This window comes from Actinia tenebrosa, unplaced genomic scaffold, assembly GCF_029948245.1.
Source record: "Actinia tenebrosa isolate PJP-AT-01 unplaced genomic scaffold, QUT_ActTen_1.0 PGA_scaffold5__44_contigs__length_20552954, whole genome shotgun sequence".
Taxonomy (NCBI): domain Eukaryota; kingdom Metazoa; phylum Cnidaria; class Anthozoa; order Actiniaria; family Actiniidae; genus Actinia; species Actinia tenebrosa.
Window position 1 is genome coordinate 1567677 of NW_028292582.1, and position 22191 is coordinate 1589867.

The 22191-nt window shown below is 38.1% G+C and overlaps 4 protein-coding genes and 1 long non-coding RNA gene across 6 annotated transcripts; 3 read left to right on the top strand and 2 right to left on the bottom strand.

The window, feature by feature from the left end:
• Positions 1 to 973: 973 nt before the first annotated feature.
• Positions 974 to 5269, top strand: LOC148906280 (uncharacterized). Its single transcript, XM_089038165.1, has 5 exons — positions 974 to 1467; positions 1648 to 1724; positions 1907 to 2962; positions 3102 to 4095; positions 4270 to 5269. The coding sequence occupies exons 1-5, from the start codon at positions 1239 to 1241 to the stop codon at positions 5172 to 5174; spliced, it is 3261 nt and encodes a 1086-aa protein (XP_088894291.1). The 5' UTR covers positions 974 to 1238; the 3' UTR covers positions 5175 to 5269.
• A 1501-nt stretch (positions 5270 to 6770) lies between these two features.
• Positions 6771 to 7148, bottom strand: LOC148906281 (uncharacterized). Its single transcript, XM_089037728.1, has one exon. It carries the CDS (start codon positions 7146 to 7148, stop codon positions 6771 to 6773), a length of 378 nt encoding a protein of 125 aa, XP_088893854.1.
• A 614-nt stretch (positions 7149 to 7762) lies between these two features.
• On the top strand, positions 7763 to 12256 carry LOC148906282 (uncharacterized). Of its 2 annotated transcripts, XM_089037544.1 has the most exons (6): positions 7763 to 8862; positions 9202 to 9274; positions 9503 to 9550; positions 9945 to 9986; positions 10396 to 11297; positions 11605 to 12256. In XM_089037544.1, exons 1-6 carry the CDS (start codon positions 8179 to 8181, stop codon positions 11761 to 11763), a joined length of 1908 nt encoding a protein of 635 aa, XP_088893670.1. In that variant the 5' UTR covers positions 7763 to 8178; the 3' UTR covers positions 11764 to 12256. The 2 variants fall into 2 exon arrangements, with proteins under 2 accessions (XP_088893670.1, XP_088893669.1); XM_089037543.1 differs by having other exon boundaries at positions 9202 to 9550.
• On the bottom strand, positions 10369 to 14924 carry LOC148906283 (uncharacterized). Its single transcript, XM_089037545.1, has one exon. The coding sequence runs from the start codon at positions 14068 to 14070 to the stop codon at positions 12568 to 12570; it is 1503 nt and encodes a 500-aa protein (XP_088893671.1). The 5' UTR covers positions 14071 to 14924; the 3' UTR covers positions 10369 to 12567.
• Positions 14925 to 15764: 840 nt separating this feature from the next.
• Positions 15765 to 18208, top strand: LOC148906284 (uncharacterized). Its single transcript, XR_016121380.1, has 2 exons — positions 15765 to 15923; positions 16733 to 18208. It is a non-coding gene; the product is annotated as an uncharacterized LOC148906284 (long non-coding RNA).
• The last annotated feature ends 3983 nt before the right edge of the window (positions 18209 to 22191 follow it).

Here is a 22191-nt window from a genome sequence, read left to right on the forward strand (position 1 = left end):
ACGGTACTGAAAAATTACCGAAAGAAAGGAGCTATGTTTATCGAGCAAAAGCATCTACTGGTACCTAATTTTCTTGGGAATAAAATTGATTTCCTTAAAGATAAGCTATTAAAGTTAAACTGTACCAAATTTGAAGCTCAAAATCGAAGTATTTCTCAAGTTATTGCTTTTCAAAAACATTGTTTATTTCTTACTGGTTTAAGGGTCAAATGTCAACAAACTACAACTTCAAAGATTCCAGTTAATGCCGGAGTCGAATTGAATGCTTTATTACATGCATGGAAATTGCACTATCAAAAGACCGAGTTTTCATAGCTATCCATTTTACATTCTGTTACTTTTTGAATGCTAGCGCTGTTTTTAGATATTTCTTTCAGTTTAGGTAGTTTTTTGCCGAAAGTTCCCGTCGCTGGCACTGAGTAAAATTAAACAAACACGTAAACATTTACCTGAATTAATTGTCCTTCTGGCGTTACAAGATATCCACCTTCCATTGCATTACTTCTTGCCACTTCTGCCATTCTGAATCTTCAACATTGCTATTGTTCTCAGTACCTTTTATTGATCTACTTTGAATATCTTGGAAAGAGCAAAACAATGGCCTTCTTAAAAGTCACAAACAGATGATGCCTATCTACAGTTTGTCGAGCCATCTAACGTAATTTTAAAATAAGTACACATATGAAGCCCTCGTAAATAATACAAGGTATCTTACAAAGGACACCATTAGTGAATGCTTAGTGAAAGCTATAGATTCGCAGTCCCAGAATTCGTTACGTAACGAATGTAGACATTTACGGCCTTATTAATGTGTAACACAATACCTGAATCGTGCTTGTGTGACAAAACAAACTAGGTATCAAATATATGTTTTCCAGTATTTCGTAACCTTTACTAGTAGTATTGTGGGCTGAATTTCGCAATCACATAGCATGAGTTTGTCTTAGACCAGATAATTTCTTAGACCGGATTTTTGCGAGTATCGCACTCTTTTGGAGAAACTTTTTCCGAGGAATGATATTACTGTTTGCGGCCAGAGTACAGAATATCCTGGTCATCTGGATTTCATTCCGCTTGGGTCCTGTACAAGAGACGTACAGGGTCATCTGCGATCACTGCAACTTGCTGCTGACGAGGGGGTCGAGAGTGAGTTAAAACTTTTGCTAACTCGAGCAGGTAAGTAATTATTCCGAAAAGCTCATATTCTTAGGAAATATAATTTACGCTGCATATATCAAATGAATTTTTCAGGTGTTTTCTGTGTGGACGAGCAGCACAAAATACTAAGTATATGCCCGCGTCATAGAGCTGACTTTGGAATCCGGTGGCGGTCGAGAAGAACGAACTGCGCAGCCCCACAAAGTATTGCTACACACACAGCTAATGCGAAGGGGAGTCACCGCATCAACAGCAAGCAGTCTTGGTTGATCTTGAAGACCACAGGCATACTTATTTCCGTCGGATTACGTAAGTACTAATCCGCTTTAGTCATGAGGTTAGGGTTAGGGTTAGTTCCATGATGTGTGATGTAAATACTGTCAGGAAGGTTGGAGGGAGATATTTAGAACTATGCATGTTTCAATGCTCTTCTACTACAACTATGACTAGCTACACTGGTGCTCATTTTGTTCTAAATCTTTTGGACAGCAATATGCACCAAATGTCGAGAACATGTCAACAACAGAATAGTTGATGAAGACAAGACTTCTGCGGCGTCAATTGAGGTACGGAATTGTAATAAAATTCGTCAAATCTGTGTACCATACTAATGTGATTCCATAGGTCGCAGTTTCCGCTATTTGTGGAGGATTTTTGTCTACAAAAATTTTGACTGGGGGTGAAACGGGAAACCAAATAACTCCAATTAGTATATAAATTGATATTTTCCTAACGACTTCTTCTATAGCAGAGTGCAGAAGCAGTGCATTCCAGTGAGGACAGCGACAGCTCTAACAGCTTAAGCAAGACGTTTTCCAAGCTAAAAATATCAAGTCAGCAACATGATGATACTTTCCTCAGCCCTGAGAGTGGGAGTACTACCTCGAGTGATGATGCTGGTGCTCTTTCTCTAGATGAACCACGTGATAAACTGAATCGGTTTCTGGTTTCTCGGGGAGTTGCGCCCATCACACAACCATGGCTGGAGTTGGAGACTGTAAGTGCCACCACCAAGTGGCGTTATACTGCACGCGCGGTGGAGGTTGTCGCTGCGGTCCTTACAACCATCAGTCCAAATAATGCAGGAGCTCTGTGGCAGGAAATTGAATCTTCGACAGCAATATATAAAGCCCTTGGAATAGAAGAAATTTCTAATTCCTCGAGAGAATATCTCCAGGCCCTTGCAGAGGCATATAACAACGCAGAAAGTTGGGAGAGCAGAAGGCAGGTTCTTTCAATCATGACGGGAATTGCTAACTACAAGACAATAACATACTTCATTCCAACACTCTCCAGATACCGCTATACAATTGCTAACCTGCACCACTTGCAGTTCGGACGTGGAGCCCCAATCCAACATCACCCCACAATCCGAATGCGCGTAAACCGAGGACAACTCGATCACTTTTTATCATTTATCACAAGCCCTCACCTTATACAAGACTTACCATTTGGACAGAAACTGCTAACACTATCAACTGGTAGAAAGATCGAAGTGCCAAACGTTATACGAACTGTGGTACCCCAGCGAATAGTAAAGCAATACAAGGCGTACTGCGACGAAACAAGCTTCGAGCCATTCAGCGACCGCACCATGCTAAGAATCTTATCAGAATGTAAAGCATCTGTTCGTAAGTCCCTCCAGGGCCTGGATTACTTTGCCGCAGATGGTGCTCGAGCTTTTGATGATCTTATACAACTAGTACGCCAAGTAAGCGAGCACAGCCAGTTAGGCAAAGATTGGGAACGCCAGCATATCGACGCGCTGAAAACTGCTAAACTGTATCTAAAGAGCGATTTCAAGGTAGTAAAAACTTAACCACGTGTTCCTGTTATTTCAACCTTAAACTTCTTTAGAAGGATAACTGGTCTATTTTAGATGCATCCAAATTCTAAAATCTGTTGTCCAATATATTAATCATTATTATAAATTCCTTTATTAGGTCCACCTTAGTAATGCAGCAGAAGTTGCAGACCACTGTGTCGTGTACGCTCTGAGTGACAACAAAGAGTCCACACTGTGCGAGAAATGTGATCACAATCATGAGGAGATTTGTCACCAGTGTGAGAGTCTGAAGAACGTCTTGGAAGTTATTTCGAACGCGATATCTGAGGCATCTTACCCTAACGAAGACGAAAAGGATGAAGCAATCTACCTTGCTAATACCGCCATGCTTGCCATACAGTCTTGGAAATGTCACCTTCTACGCTCACTACGTCAAGACCAGGCTCGCCTAGATACCATCGACACTCTAGACAGAAACGCAGTTTTCATAGTCAATGACTGGGCTATGAAATTCCTGCCACAGCGATACCGGGAATCTCAGGCAGACTGGTTTGGCAAGCGTGGCATCTCCTGGCACATCTCCGTTGTTTATAGACGCGTGGAGGGGGTGCTTCAGTGGCAAACTTTTGTCCACGTCGTTCAGTCATGCAGCCAGGGGAGCTCACCGGTAATAGCGATCATCCAGCATGTCCTGTCTACACTCAAGAAGGAATATCCTGAAATCAATGATGCTTATTTACGTCAGGACAATGCTGCTTGCTATCACAGCGCTCCCACTATATTGTCATGCCAAAAGATAACAGCTAGCACTGGGGTAACCATCAAACGAGTGGATTTTAGTGACCCACAGGGTGGCAAAGGAGCTGCTGACCGGTTAGCTGCAACGTGTAAAGGTCACATCCGAGCCTTCATAAATGAGGGAAATGATGTCCTCAACTCGAACGACCTGAAGGATGCACTGCTCTCCCATGGTGGGATAAACGGAGTGCGGGTGGTGGCTCTAGAAGCAATTCCCGAGTTCCCAGAAGTTGAGCAGAGCATTCCTGGAGTGACCAAATTCAATAACTTTGAATTTAGCAAAGACTACATCAGGTGTTGGCGTGCGTACAAGATAGGTGTCGGGAAGAAAATCAAGGTGGAGTCATCAAGCGGTAAGTAAAGCAATGCATCGAAGGTAGAGGGGGCTCTTTAATTATCAGTTTTGGAAGGACGCTTTTTTAAACGATTAAATTAAAAATAAATTAAAAGACAGAATAGAATGAAGCATCTGATTCCCCGGGTAGCGCTTTTACACTAAATAATGTGTTTGTATTTTTACAATGAAGGATCTCATATAGCCTGGTTGGATTCGCCGTTTTCCCCAGGAGATTTCCGAGCACTTGGTGGTAAAACAAAGGCACCGCCAGAGACAAGCGTCTTGCAGGAAAGTGAAGAGGTGAACACACAAGGTGTGAGTCCTAATTCTGGAGTGTTCTGCTGTCCGCAAGAAGGGTGCATTCGAGTGTTTCAGAGGGTGTCTGCTCTCGAAAAGCATCTCTCTCTCGAGAAGCGTGTACGACATGTAGAGAAACACACACTTCTCGATCTCGCCAAGATAGGATACAGTTCCAATCTCGACGAAGGCGTGGGAGTGGTGCCTACTATAACCATCCCAAAACAACAAGGTGCATCGTCGAATGATATCCATAAGGGCTGGGCTCTAAGATCTACTAAAAAATCATATCGTTTCAACGGCAAACAAATATCATATATGAAAGCAAAGTTTCGCATCGGTCAAACAACAGGTCGAAAGCTGAACGCCGACTTAGTTGCGCGAGAGATGCGACGAGCTCGTGACGCAGACGGGAATCGTATGTTCAAGCTGTCAGAATTTTTGACGTTGCATCAAATTGCATCATATTTTTCTCGCCTGAGTGCTGCGTCTCGACAACAAGATCCCGATGAGGCTGACCTTCAAGCAGTCCAGGAGGAGATAAACTTTAGTAGTGTAAGGAAACATATTGAAGAAATTGACCAGCCACAACATCCACTTGTCTACGACCAGTACGACTTGTGCACGATGGATACGGAAGACAAGTTAAAAGACCTCAAGGTGCCTATGCTCCAACACATCTGCGAGCAGCTTGATCTTGACGTACCTCAGCGTCCTGTGCGTCGCAAAGCGCCCTACCTTACACTTTTGAAGGACTTCGTTAGCAAGTGCCCTTGTAAAAAGGACACGAACTGCTAGAGGATTTATTGTTCTTAAGTTTAGTTCTTAACAAGAACTATTCTCGTGATAATCAATGCTACTACAAACGTGTACCGATATGATAGGTAGCTGATGTGGGGGGGGGGGGGGGGGCAGTGTCTGTAGCCTCAACTTTGCACCCCTACTGAAGAATAATTCTTTTTATTGGTCTTTAGATTCATTGGGTTCTGTTTAAAAAAAATCAAATATTAGTAGCTGCGGAAACGATGCATAAAAGGCGTAGATCTTCAACAATATTATATGATACCGGCAGTGGACGAACGGAATCTTAATTGTTCTACCTATGTCTTGCATTAATTCAACAGTCTCGTCATGCTAAAATAAAAATTAGTACAAGGCGTTCCTAGAGCGAGTACAGTTTTAAGATTTGCGTGACGAGTCTAAATTTTGTCACTTGCTCCAATTACTTGCGTTTATCATACATGACTCATTATACTGTAAACATCAAGAACAAAGTAAGACAATGATACAAATTCTTATTGAGATTAAAAATGATAATTTTATATAGTTTGTAAACGTATAGTTAGGAACATTTGTCATAGTAGACATCAAGGCTCGCAGCTAGCAGTTGTCATTGATGATCTAATCAATTCTGACAGGTCAAGGTTTATTTCGATTTCCTTGGCTAACGTGCTGATTTCAGAAATAAAATCTCTACTACCAATAAAATTTACTAGAAAAATTATAAAGAACAATAATTATTTTGAAGATTCAGAATGGCAGAAGTGGCAAGAAGTAATGCAATGGAAGGTGGATATCTTGTAACGCCAGAAGGACAATTAATTCAGGTAAATGTTTACGTGTTTGTTTAATTTTACTCAGTGCCAGCGACGGGAACTTTCGGCAAAAAACTACCTAAACTGAAAGAAATATCTAAAAACAGCGCTAGCATTCAAAAAGTAACAGAATGTAAAATGGATAGCTATGAAAACTCGGTCTTTTGATAGTGCAATTTCCATGCATGTAATAAAGCATTCAATTCGACTCCGGCATTAACTGGAATCTTTGAAGTTGTAGTTTGTTGACATTTGACCCTTAAACCAGTAAGAAATAAACAATGTTTTTGAAAAGCAATAACTTGAGAAATACTTCGATTTTGAGCTTCAAATTTGGTACAGTTTAACTTTAATAGCTTATCTTTAAGGAAATCAATTTTATTCCCAAGAAAATTAGGTACCAGTAGATGCTTTTGCTCGATAAACATAGCTCCTTTCTTTCGGTAATTTTTCAGTACCGTTAGTATTTCGACATATAATAAATAATTCCTTCCAGATACAGCAAAGTTTTATAGCTAGTTTAAAAGCTGAAATGTTATCCTAGGTTTGTGAAAAGTTTCAGCTCGATTGGGCGAATTTTGTAGCCACAGCGACCATTTGTTCTTGGGGTATCCTTGGGACGATTATCGAAGCCGAAAACCGGCGCTTGGCGACCATTTCACTCTTTTGGGATTTTCTCAAAAATAAAAATCCGCTGGAACCTTTTAATATGATTTTTGTAAATGGTCCATCCAAGGGTATCTTCAGGCAAAGTATGAAGAATTTGACCAAGTGGTCGCTGAAATCAGGTTCTCGACCCTTACAGACAGTCGCTCTTAACAAAATACTCTAAGTGATTTTTCACTCTTCGTTTTTTCAATATATGCTCTATTTGATAAACATCATCGTCTTTTTGAACACCTTGAAGTTCTTCTTCATAAAACACACCCCCTAAGACTTCTCCTTGTAGGTCTTTTAGACGATAAACTGGTGGTCGCCTTGGGAGCCTTTCCGATATGATAAATATCTCAGTAGTCCAGTTTGGTAAATAACCTTTGTCAAAGATCTTCTTAGCTTTACTGATTCTGACTTGATCGCCAACTCCAAATTTGTAGCGAATAGGTTCTGTAACGGTTTTTCCATACAAGGTGTGCCAAACCACCGATTCATTCTTCCTGTTGACCTCCACGGGTTTCATTCGAATACTGCGGTGAAAGCTATTGTTGTAAGATTCGAGAAGGTCTGGAAGTACGTCAATGTATCTCCAACACTAGGGAAAAAGCTGCGTTTTACCGAATTTTTCATTTTGTAAAACTTGAGCATTATTTGAAATTTTACCGAATTTTACGGAACAGGAAATATTCCTTGCATTTTACACTCATTTTCCCGCACGTCGGAAAACTTTGGATTTTATGTGTTGTCAAAACTATTGGATAATCCCAAATTTTCCCAAAAATTTTCCCAAGCGGGAATATTGGGATTTTTCTAATTTTTCCAGAGTTTTACACCTGGTAAAATTCCGAGTTTGACACGAATTTTCTGGTAGCGTAAAACTAAAGTATTATTGAAAATTTTACCCGAATTTTGGGGCATTTTATCTATTGGACTATTTTACATTATCCCGTGTTTTGGCTTGAACCGGGATTATTTTAAATTTTACTGGGTTTTCCAACAAATGAAATTTTACCTGGTTTTCCTAAAGGGGAGTTGAATTTATAAAATATGTATATTCACCTTCAATTTTCATTGCTTAGACAAGGTATGAAAAACATTTTTTTCCAGTTTTGCATTACAGTAGCGCAGGTATGGCAAGCCGTTACTGCCAAAAGGGATCGAGATTTTTTTAAGGGGGGTTGAAATTTTTTTCTTTGTCCAGATTAACTTTTTAGCGATCGAAATATATATATACACTGTTCAATTTTTTTATTCCAGCCTCAGTTGCTGCTAGCGAGTTTTTCTGCTTATTCTCGCTAGCGAGTTTTATCGAGGTGGAAATTCTCGCTAGCGAGTTTTTGAACCGAATTCTCGCTAGCGAGTTTTATCGAGGTGGAAATTCTCGCTAGCGAGTTTTATCGAGAAGATTTGCTACACAGGAAGCCCAATAATAAGTTCACTGATGACATTTCATGATTCATTTCGTTAAGCACATGGTTCTGTAATTCAAAAAAATCCTTCTTTGCTTTCTTCGCCTATTTCTTACGTGTTTTACCCTGCTGTTTTTGTTGGCTATGAATCCAACTGTGCGTAAATTGCTGGAAAATATTGCGAAACTAAGCGAGGAGCTACAAAAACCAACTTCGGGTTCACAAGCTGTTCAAGAACGGGAGGTTTCTCAAGCGTTCGGGAGGTCATCTTCACAATCTACTTCATCGCCATCATCGCAAACTAGCAATGCCGCGGCTTCGAGTTCTTTGGCTCAGGGATCCACTTTATTGGCGAGTTCCAGTCAAACCCAGAGATTTAGGCTTGGCTATAACTTTATGAGAAATAAAGGCGGTTCAAAATCAAGACAAAAACATAAAGTCCAAGCAAAGAAGGTGTTTTTGAAAGATGTTGTGTTACTTGGGGGGCCAAAAGATAGTGTAGTACCACGGCAAGGCACCAAAGTTCTCTTGATGGAAAACAAACACATAGTTTCAAGTGTGGAGTTTGACAAGAACTGGGATCATTCGACTGTTGTGGATAAGGTTAAAGGCTTGTTTCCCGACAAGCTTGGTGAATTTGATGAGGTAGAGTTATTGATGCCTGTTCATCACAAGCTTATGGTGCCTCAACTTTCTCCTGGTCAAACTTTAAGTGCCCAGCTAATTCAAAAAGTTTTTAAAGACAAGCCCATCTATGTAAGACCTCCGAAGGAATTACTGGAGATTTACGAAGAACCCCCAAGTAAGAAGAAGTACGAGGAAATTGAGGTAAAGTTAAGCTTAATTTAAAGCCATGAAAAGTCATAGAAAAAGGAATTTGTATTTCTGCTTTATTCTTGAGTTCAACATGGCCATCGATGTGAAAAAGCATCTTTATATTAGTAATGGAGAAAAATTCAGCGTTCTAACGCAAATAAAAAGGAGTGGATTTAGCAAAAGCCATGCACAAATATTTTTAGCTGAAAATATTGGTGTATAATACCTAACTTTCTTGATAGGGGGAGGGGTGGGCTCACATAAACTCTGCCCTTGCCAAAATGATTTTTTTCACTTCCCTCTGCACTTAATTACAATTATCTAATGTTTTTTGCCATTTTTGATTACCAGATTCACAGTAGTGGCGATGAAAAAAATGATGATAAAAAAAGTGATGATGAATTTAAGTACTCTGCATTTCAAGGTGTCCTTAATAATTACTGTATTCCATTAGCCATTGTTACTCCTCATAATTGCAATGCATACAAATTTCCCTCTGCAGCTCATGTAGAAAACGAAAATATTTATTATACTTCAACCTTAGCGGTTGCAATCAGTGTGTTTTTAATAAACCTACCTATCTATATATCCATCCATCTATCTATCTATCAATTTATCAAAACCAATTGCAAAGTAATGTTTCTTTCTTCAGATCAAGCTGAATCAGCAAGGCCTATAAGTGAATCTATTGCAGCAAGTGGTACTGTAATTATTTCAAATTTTACTCAAATATCATTCCAGAACCCTTTGAAATAAGTTTAAGTGCAATCCGTTATTTACTTCAGTTGAGATATCCTTGACCAATATTAGGGTTAGTTTATATTTTCCTCAGAACAATCTGGATTGGCTGTTGAGGAATTAAGAAATGTAACTGGTAATGTAACCATTCATGTTAATCCATTTAAATTCATAATGTTAACGCCAGGAATGGTTTCTAATCAGGTTAGACCCTTAGCTAAATAAGTATGAAATGTAATGATCAGTGCTTGCATTGAGAATTTTTGTTAATATTTCACAATTAAAACTTGGGGTTACTTTGTGTTTAAAATAACTTAGCCCAGTACAAGAAATTTACTTTTTGTTCCTTTTCCCAGATCAAGCTACACTGCATAATGATGAAACCGCTGATAAAAATGGTACTGTATGCACTCATTGCAGAAGTATAAAATTTTTAGTCTATTTAACTAACTGGAGCCAGTCGTACAAAGGCTGAATAAAGTTATCCACCAGATAACTTTATCCAAATGTATAGTATTTGTATAGATTTCATCCACTGGAAAAGGATTTTCAAAGAACGAGCAAAGAGCTATAGGTACTACTAAGTTTGGCAGATTTTGGTCCAAGTCCATTAAGTTTCCAGAATAATTTGTCCTTCTTAACAAAGTAAAAACCTAACTGCAGCCTTTTCATATGACGAAAAGATTTTAGTCAAAACGAGAGAGTATATCTATTTACAATCAAAGTTCTTTCATTCCAGGCAAAAAAAAAACTCATGTACTATATAATATTTTTTTTAAAATGACAAGAATGTTTTTTATTCCTCAGATCAAAGTGAACTGCCCAGCAACCAACACACAAATCACTACCATCATGACTCAGAGACCCCTACCCCATTACCTACTGATGTCAGTTTCTATGATGCAATAATAGAGGAAATCAATAAAAAGGAACTCACTGATCCTGTAGAAATCTTAAGACTTCTACAAACACATCTTGTTAAGGGAAGAGATCTAGATGTTGTTGATGTAAGCAATAGCTCAGAAGGTGCCACAAATTACATTTGTGTAGACCGTGAGAACATTCTGAAGACAACCTTTTCAGAACTAGAATCCATTGAGAATTTTTTGCTAACATTTGAAGTAGACTTCATGGGAGAGTTGGCCAAAGATTTTGGTGGGCCCAGAAAAGAGTGGATCCGTCTTGTAAATGCTGCAATGAAAGACAAGTACTTTGACAAGGGTCTGAGAGAGTACCTTTCTGATGAATATTACTATGTAGGGATTATGCTGGGAGTGGCACTCCTGCAAAATGGCCAATTGCCAACTATTATTCCTGAAGACATGATTAACCAGCTGATATACCCAAGCATCAACAAGTGCATTGTCAACCTACAAAAAGGGCTTAACAAGTTTGGATTGGTTAGAATTTTCCAAAGAAAGCCTGTGTTACTTTATCTCCTCAAACCAAGGAGTGAAACGTTGAATGCAAAAATGTTGATTAAGTTGCTATCTCCAGTTTTTGCCCCAGACGGTTCTACTGCACATTCCAAAGAAAAGGAGGTCTATGCAATTTTTGTGAAGTACATCAGGCAAGTTGCAAGTGGTAGACGGGCACCAGTGATGTTGACTTCCATATTGGCCTTCGTCACTGGAGCAGAAGAGGAGCCAGTTCTTGGTTTTGCCAAGCATCCAAGTATCACATTTGCCCATGGATGGACAAACGACCTGGTAATCTGGCCTTTGTTATTTGCTTCTATTATTTGGAGTTCTTAAACACTATTCATACTTTGAAGTGATGAATGGTGCTTGATGACAATTAAGGTGTCCAAAAATTGGAAAAAGAAAGAAATGGGTTGTATTTTTGATGCGTTGATCCCAATAATTCAGCCAAATAATGTTTCCTAAAAATCTTAGCATATGTTGGGGGGATAGGGCAATTTGGTTAGCATAAGGAAATGCATGTCTACTTGAAATCTTTGGGATGATGATGATAAGACAGTGATATCTAATACCATACATTTTTATTATACTTCAGGCATCAGAAAAGTCTGTCTGTTATATACCAACAGCTCACACCTGTACCAACAACTTAGTCCTTCCCAGAGGACCACTTCTCAAAGTTTTACCTTCTGAAGAGAAGCTGTTTGAACTGTATGATCTAGCCTTTGCCAACAACCATTTTGGTGTCATGTGATTATAAAGATATTTATTCATACAAGAGACTTTTTGCTATTCATGCCATAGTTAATACTTTGCTTTTAAGCATTTATCATTATATATTAATGTTGTGTTCAAGTTAATGGAAATATTCCCATGCCTTGGCTAAGTGGCTAAATTGCTTAATGCACTGAGTGTCAATACCTATTAATAGGCTAGAATTGTTTCCCTAATTACATTGTTTTGTTTACATTGAATTTTCGGATCAAGCAGTTCACTTTATTGATTATTACTGTATGTCTAGAAACAAAAACTGTTTTTAAACAGTTCAAAACAACAAGCATTACATTTATAATATCATATAACACTTTGGGGTTTCAGATTAAATTTTATCATTTTGTTGCTGACATATGTTTTGCTGTTTCACCATGTAGCACTAGATTTAAAAAGATTATTTGTTAAGGAAAAGATAGTTGGCAGTACTTAATAATAGTAAGTAATCATTTTGTGGGAATAAATTTTTATATCTATTTAGAGTATCAATCCTTATTTTACAAGCATCAGAAGGCACATGGTTATGAACACAGCCTAAACAAAGAATCATATTCTTTAGGGAATGACACATGGCCTGAATCTTGAAAAACAGTGTAACGCAATGAATAGGGTTTATCCAGATATTCACTTAAGGTTGGACGTGCGTGTGGAGGGAGGAGGAAGGGGAATAAGATCGATAATCATGGTGTTGATAACGTGAATCAAGAATATTATGCTTTGAAGAATTCCAAACCTTGACAAATCATTATTTCTACTAGCCTTCATACTTGTTTTGCACAACGGCATTCTATTCTAAGGTATCAATGAAAGAACGTGTAGCACAAAAATGATTAATTCCAGAGTCACCATCATCAGTTAATGGATTTACAGTTCTTTCTAATTGTGCCATTTCAATCTCTCCAAGACTAAAGAGACACTCAGGGACAGCAACGTTGTTGACATCAGAAATGTCAAGAGGCATTACAGTGTCATAATCAATTCCATAGCTGTCAATATCAAAGTCCAGCACACTGTCACTAGGGTTTGCTATCATTCCAGAATTCCAGAGAGCAAGTGGTGAACAGTGACTTGCTGTTCGCATGCCATGATAATTCCACTGTTCATTAAATTCGTAAAGTGACCTTGAAATACGGGGGAGATAAACATAGTGGAGAGCAAAGATGTCGATTTCATCATTGGAGTTGAGTATTCTGTGTTGTTCCATGTGTCTGAAAATGGCCATATAGTAATGGTTGACAACACGATTGACCTCCCTCCATAGCCTTTCAATCCTTGTATTGTGCACACTCCTGCCAGTAATAAAACTGCCTCTCCCTGTACCGCGACATGCAACCATGAACCTTGCTACATCCCAGTTCTCCACACCACAGTCACCTCTAACTCGACTAGGAATACCATAATTGTCTACACCTTGTTGAAAAAAATGGAGTGCAGTTTCAGCTAAGTTGTTATTTGCACATTTCAGGAAGATGATTGTTCTACTGTAGCCATCTACACAGCCATGAATTACAAAACGCCAACTGATCAATTTATGATTAGTGTCAATGTGCCATAAACAGTTGGGTGCTGGGACATTGTAAACACGACGTTGTATTGAATTGTTCCTCCTGAACGCCCTACCAACAGGATCAAGGTGGTACAATCGCTCTCTAATCTTCCAACGTTGAACGTACACTCCCCTACTCTTTAGACTTCCACGGATATAGCTTTCTCCTGCTCCTGGAGTGAGTGATGCTACTTCTTTAAGGACCTCATCCAACTCTGAGTTTGTAATCTGTGAGAACGTCCGGTTTAAATTAAATTGCTGTACTCGTCGGTACAGTGTTCGTTCACTAATATTCAAGCAACAAGCTATTTGGGACCATGTCATCCCGGTTTCTCTCAGACTCTCCAGCTGTTGCTTTGTTACTACAAATTTTGGGCGCCCCATGGTCTCCTCGGTGGGAAGCTGGTAGGTTGATTCATGGCTTTCCTCTTCTTTCTCGGCTGAGGATAGCCATTTATGGTAAGAAAAGTCATATAGCTCTTTTACCAGCCGGAGATTTTCACTGTCGGTAGTATTGCTATCTTGGTTGTCGTTATTGTTCTTAAACTCCAAATCATAAATAATTCCTGCCAGGATGCCTAAATAGTATTCCAATTCCCTACGGCGATATTCAAGTAGTAGCAGGTCAGTACAACCTTCCAGTTGCTGCAAAACTTTATCAATACCAACGAAAAACTCCTTTAGTTCTTCTTTGTGCGAGAGCGCCGCCATCTTTGATATATCACTCTGACCCAAGCCCTCCATACGCGCCAGTATCAATGTGGTTAAATGTAATTTAGGCTAAGTTAGACTCGAGGTCAATGACATCTCGCAGTAGCGTTGTCCGGACGCATACCGCTATCTCCGCTGTCAACGCATTTATTACCTCACGCGATCGTTGATCGACTCAGCTAGCAAGTTGTTTATAGCATGTCGCAATCTATCCTAGTCGATCTCTGTGGCCTGTATGAGATATGGATCATAGCTATCATTACGAAATTCGATAAGACGCTACACACGTGATCACGCTAGCTTAATGCCAACCACGCGAACCTTTATTCGCCATCGCTATCTATCGCTAGCACTTGCTATACGACGCTATTACGCTATTACGCTATTACGCTATTACGCTACAACACGAGTTTAATTTCCCGCCCGCCATCCCTACCACTGGTACAGGTAAGTAGAGGTAAGTATTCCATTGACTGATCGCGGTCAATGTGACAGGTGTTCGGTGGGTGGTGACAGGGTGACCATGGTTACCGCTAACTTGTGCCTGGCTCCGCCCATCCCACCGAATATGCACCTAACGCCAAGCTCATCATTAACGATGAGTTTAACGTGTCATTGAAGCATGAAGAAAACTCGCTAGCGAGAATTTCCACCTCGATAAAACTCGCTAGCGAGAATTCGGTTCAAAAACTCGCTAGCGAGAATTTCCACCTCGATAAAACTCGCTAGCGAGAATAAGCAGAAAAACTCGCTAGCAGCAACTGAGGCTGGAATAAAAAAATTGAACAGTGTATATATATATTTCGATCGCTAAAAAGTTAATCTGGACAAAGAAAAAAATTTCAACCCCCCTTAAAAAAATCTCGATCCCTTTTGGCAGTAACGGCTTGCCATACGCAGGTGATATATATATTTTTTTTTTTTTCTGTGACGGAGGCTGAACATAGAACTGCGAGTAATAATCGGCCATATTTTCCCTCTTGAAAACGCACGTAAAATGAGCACTTCGTGATGTTAAATAATAATTTCTCACAAAGCAAAATCAAGGCATAAATTATCTTGCGCTAGAAATCAAAGAAAATGCCCAAGATTCGACCAAATAGGTTGATAATTTCGGATTCCTTCTCGATGTTAAATGTCGAGAAATGTACGAGTAATTCAAAGAAGTGGTTTCTTTTCCCTTAAGTTTGCAAAAATAGCGATAATTCATGCAAATTATCCACAAAGATTTATTTAACTTTTCATGTCCGGCCGACGTGAGGTGGATTTGCTCTCTGCTCGTGAAACACCTTGGGCCGGCCGTGCGGTAAAATCAGGGAAAACTAACCCCGATTAATCACCCCCATTTGTTGCGTTTTACCTGCATTATCCTGTTACGGGATAATTCGAATTTTACCGATGTGTAAAACGCGGAGATAACTTCGCATTTTCCGACACATTTTTCATTTGTATTCCAGGGCTGGAAAAATTGTGTAATCTCTTACGTTTTACCATAGGGATTATGCACATAATATACTAATTATCCCGTGCGGTAAAATCAGGGAAAACTAACCCCGATTAATCACCCCCATTTGTTGCGTTTTACCTGCATTATCCTGTTACGGGATAATTCGAATGTTACCGACGTGTAACTCTCGGTATTTCAACTACACAATTCAGGAATTATCCTGTACTGGGGCTCCCTGTGGTACATACCGCTGAAATGATATTCGCGCCAGCGCGCTTGCACTCGTATATTGAACTATTGACGTTTATAGTTACTAGTTTAATTATTTCGAAATATATAAGCTTTAAAGTTGTCCAAGATCGACCATTATGTCAACAGTATCACGTTCAAGATCTTCACAGAGGCTAAATCGAGCTTTTCGACTGAGTCGTGCCAAATGGTAAGCAAATATTCATTGTATAAGCATAGTTAAGATTTGGCCGATGTTTTTCCAACTTTAAACTAACTCAAAACATTGTAGCTCTCGAAAATGATATCTTAAACAAATGGGATGTTATGAAAGCAATACAAAATTACCGTTGATTAATTTTGGGAATGTTTTTTTTGGAGAGAGAAGGGGGGGGGGGGATTAGTGTCTTTTTAGTCAGATCAAAAAAAGAACTATATACCAACAATACCAAAACAATGTTGCTTCAGAAGTGACAATTATGCCCTCCACCACTCCGACCTCTGGTTACTCCCTCCCCACATTGGCCAATATACTCCTATTTTAAAAAATTAATCTTTGTCGCATCAAATATCCCAAGTAACCAGCCAAGAATGCAGAGAATGTTGGTGTAATTTCTAATCAATCAACTCCACAAATCTCTCAAAACATGGCTGCTTCAGTTAATAATATTGATAATATTGTAGAGCTACAAGTGACTTGCGTTTATCATGATCTAAGTTGATTATGAATAGAAGTAGCCACATCCTCTGCAATCTTCGCTTGATGCTCAAGGCTCTAGGTTGTGACAGCAATTTTTGAAATAGGATGTATATTACACATAACAAAATAAATAATGATCACTTTTAAGAAGTATTGTAAGTATATCCAGTCAAAATCAAGCTCTTGATGAGTTAAAATCTTCTCATGAAACAGCATTTGTAGAGAAACAGTAGTCATGGTTTGATACTAAAAACCTATTGTATAAATGCAGTATATTATTTAATCAAAATAATTAATTATTGTTCACTATTTATTTCCAGGCTTAAAACACAGATCTTTGAAACTAAAGGGAGGAAAACTGCATGTGAGGAAATTAAATACATTATTACAGCTTAATATGGAGGAATATCTGAGCAAGAAATTGGTCGGATAGTAAGACTAGCTTTCCCAAATATTAGGAGAGGAAAGCATTCCTCAGGATACAAGTATTTTTACCAAGACCTTTCTCGGAAAACAGCAGTTGAAAATGACTGTGATGCAGCAGACAATTCCATATATTCATCAGACAATATTCTCAAAGAAGAAAATGAAGAGTTGAGAAAGCAAGTTAAGTATCTAAAAGCAACAAATATAAATAAAACATAATCATATTCAAAAAGAACTCAAAAATACCAAGAAAGAACTTCAAAAAGCACAGAAACAATTGCAAGATCAAAAGCATCGTTATTCATGTAGTGATAGAAACAGGCTTAACAAAAATGTGATAACATCTACACCATCATCAAAAACTGTGAGAGATGATTTCACACAAATCCCATGTCAATTGCTTCTTGATATTGAAATTGCTGACTATAAAAAGTCAAAACATATAGGAAGTGGAGCATTTGGTATGTGTCAGCTTAAGCTCTATCGAAACATTGAGGTGTCAGTGAAGTACTTAAAAGAAAGTTCATACCAAGATTTACTTCATGAAGCCAAAGTTACCAAAGTACTTGAGGGACACCCCAACTTACCAATATTGTTGGGCATAAGCCCAAAAACCACAAGTGAAAAATACCTTGTGACTAAGTTTCATGGGAAAAATTTGAAAGGAATTCCATTATGGTATGTATTATTGAAGGGTAAGAGTTGTGATATTGAACTCAAAGATTTTCAGTTAATCTGCTATGGAGTTGCACGTGGACTTTTACATATGCACATAAAAGGTTATTTGCACAACGACTTGAAACAAGACAATGTGGTCATTGATTTTATTGAGGGAAAACCAACTCCTGTCATAATTGACTTTGGAAAAAGTTGTACCTTATCAGCAGGAAGAACTAAAAATATACCACTAGGAGAAAGAGAGATGTACCTTTAAAAGCACAGCCACATTGCTCCAGAACTGGTTGATGGTTATCATGAACAAACATGTTCTTCTGATGTATATTCTTTTGGCATTCTATTGAGCATGATTACCAAATATGTAGGTCCACATGAAAGTGCTGCAGTCATTGGTCTTGTGGCAGATAAGTGCATTAAGCCAATTCCAAGAACTCGTCCTAATATGGACAATGTTGTAGAAGAACTGAAATGATGTATATGACCAAATATATCACTCATCAATGCTTTTAGGCCTGGCCTTCATTTCAGACATATACACCTATTTCAAAAAAGCATTGTCACAACCAAGAGGCTCAAGCAACAAAACAGGACAGCAGAAAATGTCGGTAATTGAGAGTGCTTTATTCATGTTGCACACAAAATTGTAAAAATACTGTTTAAGTGAAAAATAAAACAATTTTATTTACTACCGATATCTGCAGATAAAAATGAATCAAAACAATACAATGCAAGGGCATATCCAGGATTTTTCATAGGGGGGGTCCCTATATACCAAACTTTTACTATGATGTCATAGCAGTCTGGTCAGATTTGCTCTTTTTTATTGCTTTTGTGGCTTACCATATAACCCCTTAAATACGCCCCTGCAATGCCAAGGAAGAATTATATGTGTATGTTCTAATGAACATAAGGAATATGGTAACAACATTATGTGAATATTATACTAATAATCTTCTAGGTGTTTTTGGCTTCTAAAATGAGAATATAACCAAATTGAATTATCAATTGATAAAATACATAAAATTCAGACTAGGGAAATTAGCTGGTCTTTTAAGCCAGTTTTTACTCAACCTTATTTAGACTTAATATCAAAGTGCACCTAACTCCTGATATAATACTTTCAGTATTGATTCTACAGGAGCTGGTGAATAGTTGAATGCATCTTTAACTTATAAAGGTTTATACTTCCAATATGCAAATGACTGTGTTTTAATTGTAATGCTAAACACTGGCCATTATCAGACACCAAATTAACGGTAAACATTGTAGAAACCATGATTATATTGATAAATGATGCTTTTTGAATAATGTTTTTGTGAACCAGCTTAATTTTGTATATTTATGAAGCCTGCAGTGACTTCACAGCCACATGCATATTGGAAGTATAAACCTTAACTACTTAAAGATGCATCACTTAAATGAAGAAATATTTTACCATTCAACTATTCACTTCATGTAGAATCAATAGTGAAAATTAGGGGTTAGGTGCACTTTAAGTTACACAAGGGATTGCTCAGTTTCATGGCTGATGATGGATGCAAGCATTTATTCACGGATTCCTTCTCTTATATAAATATTTGCTCTTGTGTGCTCATAGCTTTCCCCTAGTATGGTGGTGGGATTTTGCCACTGATCAGCTGTAAACCCACCAAAACTATGAGCTATTTTACCTGGAATGTGTCCAATGTCTTGTGGAGTAATCATACAATCTACAATTAATTGCATTTTTTTGAAGTCCTCATCACTGATCAATGGACGATCCCTCCTTGAGCCAGATATTTTTCATCATGTGTTTTGCTGTTCCAAGGTATAAGTTGTGCATTGGATCGATTACAAAAAATCTTATGCTATCAAAATAATTCAGATCATGAAGAACAGAGTATCTTGCACCATGTTCAGAACATTTTGCTTGTTGGCTTGTAGGGGACGTTTCATGCAGAGTGTCGCGAGCTAAATTCTTGTGTTCATCTGAGGTCCTAGAAGGCCACAAGTCACGGTTAAAGCCAGAAAAATTTAAATGTCCATCTTGATAAAATTTTCTTTTACATCTAGAACAACCCTAATTTGCCATGTGGCCCATAAATCCTCCAATAATAGGCACTTAAGGTGGCTGCCTACTTTTGAACGTTCGAATTGAGCCCACGATGAGAGCGCGCTCAAAAACCGCTGAAATATTTTATTGAAGAACCATACGCGTTTTGAGCTTCAACAGGGCAAAACCCTCAAATTTTGCACTGGACTCTATTTTTTAATGGCTCATTCGAAAAAATTCTCAAAAATCTATGTTATTATCAACATTTTGGAAAAAAAGTTTAAATCAGCAACACATGAAAAAATAGATTTTTGTAGGGATTTTTGTTCGACTTTATGAGATTTTTAATAGCACCAAAACTACAAAATATGATAAATCAATTTATCTTTTTGTCTTTTTGTTGAAAATATCCATGTATTATCGTAGAATGATTGACTAGCCTTCATTCGTGCAATCATATAGTCTAGAAATAACTATGATCTTATGGATCTTAATTTTTTTCTAATCACTTCCGGTGATGCAGTTTTTACTCCAAAAGGTCGTGCGTAGGCTTCCATTAAATGCTGGTTATCTCGGAAACAAGCTCGGGACACCCTATTTTTCTTTCCAGATTTGGAATCAGTATTAAATTTCAATTCGGAAAATCGAAGTTTAAAAAAAAGCTTAAATCAATTTTCAAAAGTAGGCAGTCACCTTAACGTAAATCGCATTTGCTTAAAATTAATACGTCATACGTCTTCGACTGACCAATGGGAAAAGCGTATCATAAACAGCACGTGTTACTTGTCAGACAAAATTGTTGTCGTCAGCCAGACAGTTGTCTACAGTCCATGGCAAAGAACAGTACTTGTGAATATTTGGGTTCAGTTGAATACGTCAATTTAGAGAGAGAAAAAGAAATACAGTGGGTACTACAGTACTTGATAGTTAGCTGATTAATCTCCAGGCAAGGTTGTCATTGTCATTACTTTCTCCTTGTTGTAGTGGATCTTACCCATAGCAAATCGAGAGTGGAACCTCTGAATGGGGATGAAACAGCATGGCCCAAAGGCATCAAAATAATCGCACCATATTTCCAAAGAATTCCCGAATGCATGCCTGTTTGGATGTGCTGCGAACCAATTTACTCTGGCTATGTGAAAAAGGTGTGTTTTACTCTCAGGAAAAAATGAGGGATTGCTCGATCTTACTTTAACACGATGACGAAAATAGAACTGTACTTCGCCTGGTCTTGGGTGACCTTCGTCGCGATCGCCTATACTCATTCGACCTTCTGAACCAGCCCAACTAGCTAGGAAATACGAATTTCTGCAACTTCCTGTGACAGAGTCAAAAGACACTATTTTGGACAGTAATTATTTAGTCATAAATCTATATTTTTAATTAGGAATGCCTCGTGTACACATAGGAATGTAATTCTTTAGTTAACTGTTTGCGTGGAAAATGCGTAAGCAAGAAATAATTTCCGTACGTAATTACATTACAGTGAGTCATGCCTAGGTTTGGCGCTTGTTTACGTAAGTTCGTGTTTGGGACATCCTGTTTGCGCCTAGGGCGTGCAACATTGCATAGGATGTGTAAGGTCTTAAGAATGCAGGTTTTTCCATAAAAATAGGCCCAAACTAAGCTTAAATCAGTGTAGTAAAAGTTCTTGAAGACGTTGCACATATCAAGACAAGGAATTCTCTACGATGTAAAGGTATGAATCTTTGAAGCCTTTTACACTTATACCTAGGATAGATTTAGGACAAATCTATGTTAATATCGTTAACTAGTCGTTATATTTTATAGCTTAGATTTTCTACATATTTGTTAAGCATTCGTTTCATGTTGTAGTAATTCTAGTCGCATTAGCGCGTAATTTAGTACAAAGTTATTCACGCAGTAGTAATTTAGTAATCACGCTGAGTGTATCTTGTCTTTTAAACTCTTTAAAACGTTTACTATAGGATCGCTACCGCCTTACTCGCTTGTTTAACCTTTTTACTACGATAAATAGCCTTAACTGCGGGATAAAAGACCTTTTCTTTCCAACCTTTAATTTGTTCGCTACTTAAACTCTACACTCAAGGTCATTGTCGCGACCGCGTGTTCAGTAAACCGTGTAATTCTTAGTTTGTCATAAACAAAGGTTAAAATACTTACCTAAAGCCATAGTTAACCTCTAGTCAATTTTTCCTATTGCTTTTTCCATTGGTTTAGTTCATTTTAAATGGTTTACCGACTTGTACATTAAACTTTGCAACCTAGTAATTTTCACTCGCGTATTGTAAACACTGCTAATCAGTATGCAATATTCAAATTACCTGTGACGTAATTTACGTGTTTCCGTTTCTAGTTATATCTAGCAAAACTGTATTTTATTCATAACTTTTTAGCTATTTAGATAAGCTACAAATTTATTTTATCTCATTGTAAATATTTTTCTTATTTTCATTAGAGATATCCTGTAATCTCGTTCCCGTTTTTTTTCATGTATTGTAAAGTTGTGTGAATTTTTCAATAAATTCTTTTGTCAAAACCACTTGCAATCTGATTCATAGCTGAGCGCCTTGCCGCCGGTTACATTTTTGGTGTCAGAAGTGGGATTGCAAGAAAGTTGACATTAGTAGTTACTGATTATTTACCAACGGGAACGAGACT

Bases quoted from the DNA above. Each gene is read 5' to 3' on its own strand.
- LOC148906280 (XM_089038165.1), top strand. From the start codon at position 1,239: ATGAATTTTTCAGGTGTTTTCTGTGTGGACGAGCAGCACAAAATACTA. The intron at 1,468-1,647 runs GTAAGTACTAAT...TCTTTTGGACAG, and splicing joins ACTTATTTCCGTCGGATTAC to CAATATGCACCAAATGTCGA. The intron at 2,963-3,101 runs GTAGTAAAAACT...TTCCTTTATTAG, and splicing joins ATCTAAAGAGCGATTTCAAG to GTCCACCTTAGTAATGCAGC.
- LOC148906281 (XM_089037728.1), bottom strand. From the start codon at position 7,148: ATGAAACCCGTGGAGGTCAACAGGAAGAATGAATCGGTGGTTTGGCAC.
- LOC148906282 (XM_089037543.1), top strand. From the start codon at position 8,179: ATGAATCCAACTGTGCGTAAATTGCTGGAAAATATTGCGAAACTAAGC. The intron at 8,863-9,201 runs GTAAAGTTAAGC...TTTGATTACCAG, and splicing joins AGAAGTACGAGGAAATTGAG to ATTCACAGTAGTGGCGATGA. The intron at 11,298-11,604 runs GTAATCTGGCCT...ATTATACTTCAG, and splicing joins ATGGATGGACAAACGACCTG to GCATCAGAAAAGTCTGTCTG.
- LOC148906283 (XM_089037545.1), bottom strand. From the start codon at position 14,070: ATGGAGGGCTTGGGTCAGAGTGATATATCAAAGATGGCGGCGCTCTCG.